This window comes from Sesamum indicum, linkage group LG12 (genome assembly GCF_000512975.1).
Source record: "Sesamum indicum cultivar Zhongzhi No. 13 linkage group LG12, S_indicum_v1.0, whole genome shotgun sequence".
NCBI classification, from domain to species: domain Eukaryota; kingdom Viridiplantae; phylum Streptophyta; class Magnoliopsida; order Lamiales; family Pedaliaceae; genus Sesamum; species Sesamum indicum.
Window position 1 is genome coordinate 2,291,408 of NC_026156.1, and position 11,842 is coordinate 2,303,249.

The window sequence follows — 11,842 nt, forward strand, 5'->3', positions numbered from 1 at the left end:
CTCTCATTCTGCAAAAAGAGTGTGGATAGTCAATGAGGTAGAACAAATACCAGTGAAATGGAGGGAAGACAGTGAAGGGGTCCTACAGATATCTTATTCTTTGGTGCAAGTTTAGCCTATAATATTGAAGAACATACCAGTTGCCACAAATATAAATATCCAAGTAGCAAAGTAATGCCTTTTCAGAGAGTGAACAAGGAAACCTGCTGACCTAAGACATTCTTTAATCTTTTTTGATCAAGGAGAACTTCAAGCAGGCTGTCATGAACTTTTAAATATTCCAAATGGCTTGCCATAAGGAAGAGAGGTCACTTTGAGTTCCCAACCAAGTAAGATAGATGCCCTTAGATTCCAGATGTCCAGATTATGTGGTGTCGTTGAACAATCGTCCGAGGGATGGATAAACTGATCTTGTAATCTCCATGAAAAAGAGTTAAAACATATAAATGTAACAAAAGATAAAGCAGTTGAAACTCTTCTGAGCAGGATAGCAAGTCCCAGATTGTGATTGCTGATGACAGTATAGCAAAATGTTCATATTATGCTAAATACAAATAGAAATGTCTGCTCTCATACTCCCCAAGCAACAGCAATGCAGAAAGAGTTGAGAGCAAGGTAAATGGTAATACTGTAGGCATACACATACACGGGCGCTTATTCGTCTGGTCTCGCCCCTAAAGTGTCCTGCACTTCATGAGCTAAATACAGATTGAAATGTCCAATCTTATATGATATCGCCAAGCAACAGAAATGCGGAAAGAGTTAAGGCAAGGTAATGCTCTAGGCATACACATTTTTTCATCTGATCCTGCCCGCACTTCATATTGAAAGAAAGATTGCTTTATGGCAATGTTAAAAGATTGATAAAGTCAAAATTTTATGTGATTGCCTACTTGCTCCAGGCAAGTATACAGAAATGCAGAAAGAGTCAAGGCAAGGTAATCCTCCACGCATACACATTGCTTTTTCATCTGATCCTGCCCCTAAAGTATTATGCACTTCATACTGAAAGGCAGGGATTGCTTTATGGCAATGTTAAAAGATTGATAAATTCAAAATTTTATGTGATTGTCCACTAGCTCCAGGCAGATGTTATACTTGCATTAGTAACGTTTTATATTACTAACCAATTCCTTTCCAAAATTAGTAGAAACTGCAATTTTTTTATTAAGAAGAAATATTCAATGCTTTCAAGCATCTTCATATGATAAAATAACCACGTGAGATAAACAACTATAGTTTATATGGAACTGTATCAACATTATATTTGTGGAAGGAAAATTCAAACTAAGACATTTGTCACAATGAAAGCCTTTATACATGTATATATTACAGAAGTGTTGAATGACAGAGTTTCAATTAGGTGAGGGTACATCAGATAAGACATAGCAGATACTTCTGCAAAAAGCAGATATCAAAAGGTCAAGAATTGAGAGAAAATGTGTTACGGTTCCAAACATAAATTCATTGAACATGGTTACCTCCCAATCACTTCATAGTTACATTCCCTTTCCAGCAACAAGAGGTTTTGGAGGGGACAATGATCTGATTTCAGGTGCTGAACTCGGAAACAGTGTATTGAGCTTATGCATCAGGATGTCAGATCTTGATGGAATCTCATTTAAAAGGAATTGCTGGACGATTGGTTTCTTAAACCACTCCAGCACGGAATCCCCTGGGGCCCTTAAAACAACCTTACTGACCTCAAATGGTGATTCCATGGAGGTTAGCATTTGTGCTACCACTATCTTCAAAGTTGGTCCAGTGACTAATTTGATCCTTCTCGGGACAACACCATAATACAACATTCGCTTTCTAAATCTGTGAAGGGTGTGTACGACGGCTATCAGAGCTGCTCCAACAGACAAGTTCCTGACATCGAGGGACCAGGCAATGTGTTGATCAAACACAATTGCCTTAGGGAAAAGCTTATTCTCATATGCGACTTTCCAGACACATCGAGCACGGTTTATTTGTCCCATTAGAACAAGGTAGTTAAGGAGGACATTAACAAAGTACCTGGCGGCCCCTTCCTCCAATTCATAATCAATACCTTGGAAAAATTCCCTCACAAAAGACAAAACTGGTTGTTTCCTTTGTTCAGGTCCAGTAAAGAGTCCGCACAAGAAAGCATGAGCCTTGTGCTTTGTAGCACTCAAGATTGACATCAAATGCCTCTCATTGTGCTCTTCCTGGCACCTTACAAGGTGGGCCAGAATTGATGTGTACAGTATGAGGTCAACCTTAGCAGCAGCATTCACATATGTTTCAAGGAGAGGTTTAGCAGACTCATATAAGCCATTCTTCATGCACGACTCGAACAACTGCCTGATGATGAAGTTATTTGTTCGAATGCCTGATGAACCCATGAAGCGGAGCCACCTCAGTGCAAGATCAACTGAGCCATCCTTTATATAAACCATGAGCACATCACTAGCATTTACTTCAACTGAATAACCCATGGCCTTCATCTCAAGCAAAATTTTTGCAGCCACGTCGACAAGCTTCTTTTTTGCTAGTAAAGTCAGAAGAGCTGTATAAGTGCTCAGACCTGGTCTCAAACCTGCATTTGTCATGGAGTTGTACAGTTTCATTGCAGCATCAACTTGTGCAGAAGCAGCTTGCATCTCCAAGAGAGAGGAGTAGGTAGATGGAGTGGGCAAAAATCCAGCTTTTTCCATATCTGAGAAGATTGACATTGCAATGTCAAGCTTCCCGGATTTAGCATGCGCCTCAACAAGCATAGTATATAGCCCATAGTTTGGTCTAAACCCAGCTTTCTTCATCTCATCCCAGAGCCTTAGAGCCGTTTCCAGTTTTCCAGCCTTAACAAATGACTCAATTAGAGAAACAAACATGGCCCCAGATGCCCTCAACCCAAAACCTTGCATTTCCATGTACACTTTCATTGCTGTATCTAACCTCCCAGCCTTCCCCATCGTATCGATAAGAGACACAAAAATCCCAGAAGTTGGTCGATAACTCTTTTCTTTCATCTCCTGAAAAAGCTTCATAGCAGCATCAAGGCGTCCGGACTTAGCAAGGCTTGGTATCATCATGTCATAAGTTGATGCATCTAACACACACCCATCTTTCTCCATGTTCTCGTAAATCTCAAATGCCTTATAAGGCAGCCCTTTGGTTAGAAACAAAGTTATAAGTGAATTGTACGTCTGAGTATCAAGTTTGCAATCCAGCTCCTGAATTTTCTTGAAACAACAGAATGTAACCTCCAACTTCTCAGCTTGAGCCAGGTACTGAAGTACCCTGTTATATGCACCAGAGGAAGACATCCCATTTCCACTCGAATCGCGAACCATTTCCTCAAAAACTGACTGAATCCCATCAAAATCTCTACTTAAATTCAACTTGTCGAACAGCATAACATAACACTCATCATTGGGCAGGTACCACGGTTGCCTCTTGGCCCATCGAAACAAACTCAACAAACCATCACTGTCGTCAATTATCTTCAATGCCTGAGTAATATGGGTCATGTTTGGAACAAACTGCAGTTTGTCCAATTGAGTCTCCATGTCAGGTCCCCATCTCCACCTCTTCACGACCTCAACTATCTTAGCCACAGCTGAAATGTTCAAAATGGGCTTTCTCAATCCACCTACCATTACATGGTCATCCATTCCCGGCTCAACCGATCTTATTCCCTTACCAGAGTAAATAACGCTGCCCGACTCATCCAAATAGTCTATTTCTTCGGTAAACTCATGGGAATCTTCCCTTCCCTGCTTCCCGGAACAATACTCTCTCCTGAAATTACGGTCACTGGACACCGAAAAGCGAGTAACCTTATGAAGAATTGTGTCGGGATTACCCAGCGAGGATAAAGATTTCAACTCTATGTTGCTTCCACCGAATAACTTTCTTGATTGCCTGAGATTTTTTGACAAAAGGATGCGCAGTATCATTTCCACAACGTTGATTTATAAAATGAAGACGTATAATACATTCATAACCGAGAAATTCCGGAGATGATCTTCGTACCAGGTGACAAATCCTTCCACTTTAGTGAGCTTGCAAAAACCCTAAACCCTGTTTCGCAATTGATTCTGTGAAATATGATCCATATCCATGTCAGCGCGACCCACGACCCACACCCATATGGGTGGCCAGAGCATAGGGCGGATCTATTTTGTGTTTGGGCCAGTAACTGTCCTTTCTCTCTCTCTAGTAGCCCATTATTACTGCAGAAGAAAATGATTTTGATTTTTAGTCTTTTTCATTCTCCAAAAGTTCTTCTTTTTTTTTTTCTGAAAATAACAAGTAAAATAGTTTTTCTAGAGAAATAAAATTGGTTTTAGACATATATTATGCTGTTTTAATAGTTTTATGTACATAGTGAATTTAAGTATTAATTGAATTTATGTACACAGTGAATTTTATAATCTATCATTAGCCAGTTTACACCTATGTTTTTTTTTTATGCGTCACTATTTATTTGTTTATTCTCTGTCTCTCTCTTTTGTCTTTTTCTTATAATATAAAATTTATTACGTCATTTACTATATTCGAATTAATATATTGATTTAGTAATTCAAACTAACAACCGCATTCAAACAAGATAAAAACAAAAAAAAAAAAAAAAAACTAGATATACATTATCATTTATGGGACTCAAACTCACAACATTACTAATAAAAAAAGCCTAACTGACAATTCGGTGGTGTTAAAAGGTAAATTGAAAGCGCAACGTACTCCACTAAAGATCAGAGACACAAACAAATTACCGTTAACAAAATTCTAAACTTGTGCGCAAAGCCTACACATTCTGATGCATTAATACTAGGTAACAAAGACTGGTACGTAGTTGATGTAATGTAATCCAATTAATTAAGACAAGAGAGATTAGGGGAATGAATTACCAACTAACTAATGTTCCCACTAATACTAAGTCTGAGCACAAAAGGAGCAGAAAGTGTTGGGAGGTGGATGAACGGAGAAGCGCTTTGAGTAGAAAGCAAGCAAACGAAAAGAAAACCGAAAAACTCCGACTTTTGCGTTTGTTTTTCCGACGCCAAGGCAAGCATATATGCCCACTCCCTACATGCTTCCGATGGCTGGCGACTGCACAAAAGATCAACACTGCGTACGTACGCTTCCTTATAAATTATATGCACTTGCTCACTACTTTTTCTCCACTCTTTTACATTTCTTCTGCTTCACATCTCTAATTAGCACTATTCTCTGACAGTAGTGCAAACTGCGCTGACCACTCATTCCCCCTGTTCCTTCTATATATAGTCCTTGACTTGATTCATCTGCTCCACAGTGGGACTTCTTCTAGAGTTTTCACATGGAGCTTAATGCAGGTCGTCGACGTCGTCTGCTGCCGGTGTGCGTTTTAGGCCTCTATGTTTGTTTTGCAGCCGTTTGTATGCAGTGTGGTAAGTAGTTGTTTTTCTCTCTTTAATTAGCAACTTCAGTACGTTGTGAGACAGTGGTTTGTTTAGAGTAGTAATGTTATTGAATTCTTGATGACTGGTGATCAGATGCAACAAACACAAGGCACCGGTACAGAGCTGGAAACTATTTCCGCAGGAGATTTCATTTCTTCAACAAGTTTGAGACGTATGTGCCGTTAGATTCATCAAACAGTGATCCGTATGTAAGCTCACCCTTCTCTTTGCCACCCTATGATTCCCTTCCTCCTTTCCCCTTGCCCGACAATGCCCCTCCATATTGTGTGAATCCCCCATCCACCCCACAGCCACCTTCAGCCATCCCAAGCCCAGTGGGTGGCTACCCACCCTCACCCCCGGCCCCAAGCCCACCCGAGACCACTCCGATTCCGAACCCCCCCATTATAATCCCAACCCCACCAACAAACCTACCCACGCCAACTGCACCTTTTCTGAGCCCACCTTACTATGAGCCCACCCCTCCAAGCAGCAATCCCGCCCCACCTCATAACATCCCATCTCCAACCCCAAGGTTCTTGCCGCCCATTGTTTTTCCACCACCCACAGTGCCGCCCCCTCCTCGCCGGGAACCACCGACGGCCATGTGGTGCGTAGCCAAGCCTGCAGTGCCCGACCCAATAATCCAAGAAGCAATGAACTACGCGTGCGGGTCTGGCGCGGATTGCGGCCAAATTCAGCCCAGTGGATCGTGCTTTGAGCCCAATACACTATTGGCACATGCATCGTACGCGTTCAACAGCTACTGGCAGAGAACTAAGGTGACTGGTGGTACGTGTGATTTCGGAGGAACAGCACTGCTCGTCACAATTGATCCCAGTAAGTTCCCACATGCCACATCTTATAATTATATTTTCGTATCATACGAGTTGATGAAGATACATCTGGGTTTATTCTTGTCTACAGGCTATGATGGCTGCCATTTCATGTACTTTTAATTGTCCAAGAAAACTGTAACTACGGTGGATTGATTAAAGGATCGTGGTAAAGCAAAACAAAAGAGAGAGTTCTAAATTTCTGATCGAATAAATGTAGAACTGGAGCAAGATATATACATCTAGACAAATTGTAGATTCTTGGTGTTGTTCATTTGGGCTACGATTTTGTAATATATATATACAGATTCTTGAGGGTTTAATTGATTTTACGTTGATTTTTGGATTTTTTAAATTATGGATCGATGATATACTATGTATCTTGTTTAAAAGTCTGGTCTCATAATTCTATAAATATGAGTTATGGGTATAAATTTTTATTTGATCGGAGGATGCTTATTTGATTTTATATTAGTTTTTATGTTATGCGGTTTATCTGTGTATATAATTAACAATATTGTATATTTGAGGGTAGAACGCTTTTATTTTTTTATATTTTATAGATAAATTTGTTGTGGTTTTTTTTGTATAAAGGTTATTTATAAATTTGATAGTGGTAAAAAAGGTACGTATTAAATTATTTATGAATAGTATAATGAATAATTATCACTGCACGAATAAATAAAATACATAGAGGTGGGCCCAGATATGCCACCCGTTTGGAGTTTTCCCTCCAAACTCAATAGATAGTGCTGTCTGCCTCATCAGCCACCACTAATAAAACCCTAATAAACCTGCAACTCCGCCCCGCGCCCAACAATTTCTCTGCGTTGTTCGGTAACGACGATGGACGGAGCTCCGGTTCTTGACGATGGATTCCCGGCGTCGAGGTTATTCAGCCAGGGATACTCTTATACTTACGATGACGTTATCTTCCTTCCCCACTATATCGACTTTCCCACCGACGCCGTTTCTCTCTCGACCAAGCTCAGCCGCCGCGTCTCGCTCGCTACACCGTGCGTCTCCTCTCCTATGGATACCGTCACTGAATCCTCCATGGCGGCTGCCATGGCTTCACTCGGCGCCATCGGTATTGTACACTCCAATACACCCGCTTCCAACCAGGCGGCCCTAGTACGCCTCGCTAAGTCGCACAAGATACCATTTAATTATGAGCTCATCTTTAAGTCTCCATCCGATTCGATTTTATCGGTCGAGGAGTTCTCTTCTTCCCCCTGCATTTTTGTGACGGAGTCAGGACGTGAGAAGTCGAAACTTTTGGGTACCGTGAAGAAATCTGATTGGGAGAAATTAGCTGATAAGGAGGTGAGGATTTCGGAGTACATGACAAAGTCACCGGTCTCGCTTCCGTCGAGTTATAGTTTTGAGGATGTTGCGGGTTATTTAGCCAAAGAGAAGCTTGATTTTGTCCCACTGATGAGAGATAATGGGGAAGAGGGAGAAGATATCGTGAACTTGGTGACGAGCGATGATGTGGAGAGGATACAGGGGTTTCCTAAGTTGGGGTTGCCATCTCTGGGTTCCGATGGGAATTTTCTGGTGGGGGCTGCAATAGGGACGCGGGAATTGGATAAGGAGAGATTGGAGCATTTGGTGAAGGCAGGGGTAAACGTAGTGGTTCTTGATAGTTCCCAGGGAAATTCTAGTTATCAAATTGAGATGATTAAGTATGCGAAGAAAACATATCCGGAGCTGGATTTGATCGGTGGGAATGTAGTTACGACATACCAGGCACAAAACTTGATTCAGGCGGGAGTGGATGGTCTGAGAGTTGGGATGGGATCAGGTTCCATTTGTACCACGCAAGAAGTATGTGCTGTTGGGCGCGGACAGGTACTTTCTTTGCACTAAGCTACTGCTGCTATGGATAATACTAATTAAGCCTTTGTTTCTGTTATTATAAGGTCAGAATGGGTGTTCTACAGAAAGGTTTTTAATATTTATTTATTTGAATATAGCTGCTGCGTGATGCCTCAATATGTCAAAAATCATCTCATTTTGGTGTGTGGTATATGTGGATATATTTAGCATTTCTAAATTTGTTGATAAATTAACTGGTGTTAAAATTTTCTTTCAGGCAACAGCTGTTTACAAGGTTGCATCAATTGCAACACAGAGTGGTGTACCTGTAATTGCTGATGGTGGAATATCAAATTCAGGCCACATAGTGAAAGCTTTGACCCTTGGGGCATCAACTGTTATGATGGGAAGCTTTTTAGCTGGAAGCAGTGAAGCTCCTGGCACCTATGTATATCAGGTCAGCTGCATCCTGTTGTAAAAATTACAAAATTTATTCATTGATTTAGCTTCTTTGTGCTCTATATCGCACCTTTTGGAGGTATGGCCTAATTTTCTTTCAATGGTGTCCTATTATTTCCCAAAAAACTAACCTTTTCTAAGAATATGAAGTCCCAAATGTTCTTTGCTAGAGTTTGCTAGGGCTGATACCTCATTAATGGAGTTCGAAGTACCAGGCCTAATGCTTTTATGTATAATTTGGGCCTTAAGGAGTACATTGATTCATCAGAGAACTACTTATACATATTCAGTATATAAGTTTGTAGAGAATCTAGAGATCAAAGTTCTATAGCACAAATGTCTTTGAAACTACTAGCCTTGGCAAAAGAGAAGAACGCATGGATGTACATGCTTACCGTCTGGTTTAGACATTAAGCTACAATAAACCTGTCTGACTGATGATTTTTCAGCTTTCTATTGAGCCTTTTTTCTTCATCTGGTATTTAAATTTCTTGTGCTTTCTGTTTTTTTCAGTTCAAATTTATTGGCATGTCTCGGCAAGATTTTTTGCAATACTTCCTGTTCGAGTCAATTTCGCATTTATGTATGATTTTAGTTTTTCACTTGGAAGATTCCCTCAAGTGAATGTGTTCCCTTATTCTGGCTGCGAATATTGTTTGTTTGTTAAGAAGTATTGGCATTTTCCCACGACAGGGTGGTCGCCGAGTCAAAAAGTATCGAGGTATGGGATCCCTTGAAGCGATGATGAAAGGGAGTGATGCTCGGTATTTGGGTGATAAAGCTAAGTTGAAAATTGCTCAAGGAGTGGTTGGTGCAGTGGCTGACAAAGGTTCTGTTTTGAAGTTCATACCCTACACAATGCAAGCTGTGAAGCAGGGATTCCAGGATCTTGGCGCTTCCTCCCTGCAATCTGCTCATGATCTCTTGAGATCAGGAGTGCTAAGGCTAGAGGTATGTTAAGGCTTTGAGGTTTCTTCTCCATTTAACTAGTGCGGTATTTATTAGTAATCATAGAATCTTCCTAGCATAGCAATAGGTGAGCAATAAACTTGGAGTTACGCAAAGGAATTTGTGTGAATATGGAGAAATAGTTAACCGTGTAGCTTGCACACTTTTGGTTAGCGCAGCTTATGCATCAACTGAACACTCTGGCATTCTACTTGTTTAGGTAAGAACTGGGGCAGCGCAAGTTGAAGGCGGAGTTCATGGATTGGTCTCTTATGAAAAGAAATCCTTCTAGATGGTTCATCGAGCTTCCGGTGTCAAGAGTTGTACTGTATGATCTTTTCCTTTGAAGAGATTTATTTGCTGTAGGAATGAGGTAGATCAAAAGGCAATACTGCCTGCGCTTGGCAAAACAACAATTTCACATATTCGAATAATTATCCTCATCTCACTACTATTTCTGCACGGTTCCGCTTCTCATTTGCTTTCTTTTTTACTTTGGATTTCTGGCATGCATACGATTGCAATTATGGTGTTCACAATTCGGTTAAATCAGTAAATTGAACCGAACCAAAAAATTCGGTTGGAGCCGAAAATCGAATAAAAAGATTTGTTTCTGTTTTCAATTTTTTTTTAAAAAAAAATTCAGTTTTCGGTTTGATTTTTTTTCCCCAACCGAACCAAAAACCAAAATTATATATATATTATTTTTATTATTATATATTATGTATTTTACTTTTAACTTTACTCATTGTGCACTCTCTCTTCTAATTCATTTGTTTCTCAATATTCAATTCTTCATTATTCAAATATGTAAAATATGGTATTTTGCTATTTTAGTTTATATTTTTTAAAAACAAGCTTAATCAACAAATTAGTACACTGATAATTTTTTTATAAATAAATATTTAATATAATCATATGAATTTTATCATTATAAATTTACAATTTTAATGTATTATGACAAAATGCATTTATTCAATATATATTAGAGTTATTAGTCAACATCTCATATTTTAGTTTTAGATTATATAAAAAATTAAAATATAGTATTTTTGTTTATATTATCTAAAAATAAGCTTAATCACCATTTCACCAATTTAGTACATTTTGATATTGTTTCATAAATAAATATTTAATATTATGCATATGAAATTATATTCAGTACCCACTAACAAAATGTTGTGTTTAAAATTCATCATAAGGCATAAATTTGAATTGTTAGTCAACATATCATATTTTAGTTTTTGATATTAAAATATAGTATTTTGGTTTGTATTATTGAAAAACAAGTTTAATTAAAATTTTAATATATTTTTATAAATGTATATTTAATAAATAAATATATTTAAATTATATATTATAAATAAATATACAATAACAAATATATTTATTTAATGTATATAAATAAATGTATTAGTTATCTATATATTTATTAAATAAATAAATTAATCAAGTAATTTACTAAATTAAAATTACAAATAGAGAAAAAAAAATGAGAACTGAGAAATGAGAATTGAGTCAATTGACATTTGAGTAACTCTCTCCAGCACCAGCATGGATTAAATAAATGGATTGTTATGTATTCTTTATAATTTGAATTTTTGAATTGCATTTATAAATGTTTTTTTCATTATACATTTTACTTTTAAAATTTTAAAATTTTTGTATAGGCATTTTTGGATAAAATAAAAATATACTAAAATTATAATTTTAAAAGAAATTAATTTTTCCGATTAAAAAATGAAACCAAACCGAGCATGTTCTGTTTGGTTTTCAGTTTTTAAAAATGATTAATCGAATTTTTGGTTAATCGAACTCAACACCCCTAATTACAATAAAGTAATAAATAAGAAACAAGTAAATAAGATGTTGGGTAAGAGACATCCTGAAGGATCTGTAACTGTGTATGCATGGCTCTAGACCTGATTGGGATTACCGTCGACTGACAATAAAAGACATGCCGCTTGCAAGATTAATTCTCTACACTACAAAAGTCCTGAGCGGATAAGAAGAAAAAGTTAGAAAATTTTGCTGCTGCTTTCAGGATACAACAGCAGTTTGCACATACCCTCAAATAAAAGGGACAAAGTTTCAGAATTTTCAATCTAAACACAGTCGAGGGGAAGTACAAACAATTTACATAAACCCCAGTGAAGTTCATAAAGGAAAAATGAAAATCTCTATCCAAACAGAAACAAAAACAGGAAAGAAATTGTTATTATCTTATAGTTCATTCAGCACAATAGGCTCATGAATAACAGAATTTACAACTCTGATCAGCTCCTGCGAGGTGAATCCGTCGTCTTTACTGTAAAAGAGATGCAACACTGTGCTCATATGCCAAAACAAATCCTTGCAGGGCCT

The 11,842-nt window shown here is 38.2% G+C and overlaps 4 protein-coding genes across 5 annotated transcripts in view; 2 read left to right on the top strand and 2 right to left on the bottom strand.

The window, feature by feature from the left end:
• On the bottom strand, positions 1,241 to 4,097 carry LOC105175110 (pentatricopeptide repeat-containing protein At1g79490, mitochondrial). The gene is made up of 2 exons (XM_011097450.2): positions 1,482 to 4,097; positions 1,241 to 1,398 (listed from the first exon to the last, which is right to left on the bottom strand). The coding sequence occupies exon 1, from the start codon at positions 3,924 to 3,926 to the stop codon at positions 1,500 to 1,502; it is 2,427 nt and encodes an 808-aa protein (XP_011095752.1). The 5' UTR covers positions 3,927 to 4,097; the 3' UTR covers positions 1,241 to 1,398; positions 1,482 to 1,499.
• Positions 4,967 to 6,681, top strand: LOC105175111 (leucine-rich repeat extensin-like protein 3). 2 transcript variants are annotated; one of them, XM_011097452.2, is made up of 4 exons: positions 4,967 to 5,104; positions 5,288 to 5,402; positions 5,508 to 6,254; positions 6,342 to 6,681. In XM_011097452.2, the coding sequence occupies exons 2-4, from the start codon at positions 5,312 to 5,314 to the stop codon at positions 6,371 to 6,373; spliced, it is 870 nt and encodes a 289-aa protein (XP_011095754.1). In that variant the 5' UTR covers positions 4,967 to 5,104; positions 5,288 to 5,311; the 3' UTR covers positions 6,374 to 6,681. The 2 variants fall into 2 exon arrangements, with proteins under 2 accessions (XP_011095754.1, XP_011095753.1); XM_011097451.2 differs by lacking the exon at positions 4,967 to 5,104 and having other exon boundaries at positions 5,154 to 5,402.
• LOC105175112 (inosine-5'-monophosphate dehydrogenase) lies at positions 7,002 to 9,951 on the top strand. Its single transcript, XM_011097453.2, has 4 exons — positions 7,002 to 8,104; positions 8,349 to 8,528; positions 9,224 to 9,481; positions 9,699 to 9,951. Exons 1-4 carry the CDS (start codon positions 7,097 to 7,099, stop codon positions 9,768 to 9,770), a joined length of 1,518 nt encoding a protein of 505 aa, XP_011095755.1. The 5' UTR covers positions 7,002 to 7,096; the 3' UTR covers positions 9,771 to 9,951.
• LOC105175114 (ent-kaur-16-ene synthase, chloroplastic) overlaps positions 11,472 to 11,842 on the bottom strand; it is a 6,142-nt gene continuing 5,771 nt past the window's right edge. The window contains exon 14 of the mRNA XM_011097454.2: positions 11,472 to 11,842. This exon is cut by the window's right edge and continues 150 nt beyond it. Coding sequence (XP_011095756.1) covers positions 11,702 to 11,842 — 141 coding nt within the window. The 3' untranslated portion in view covers positions 11,472 to 11,701.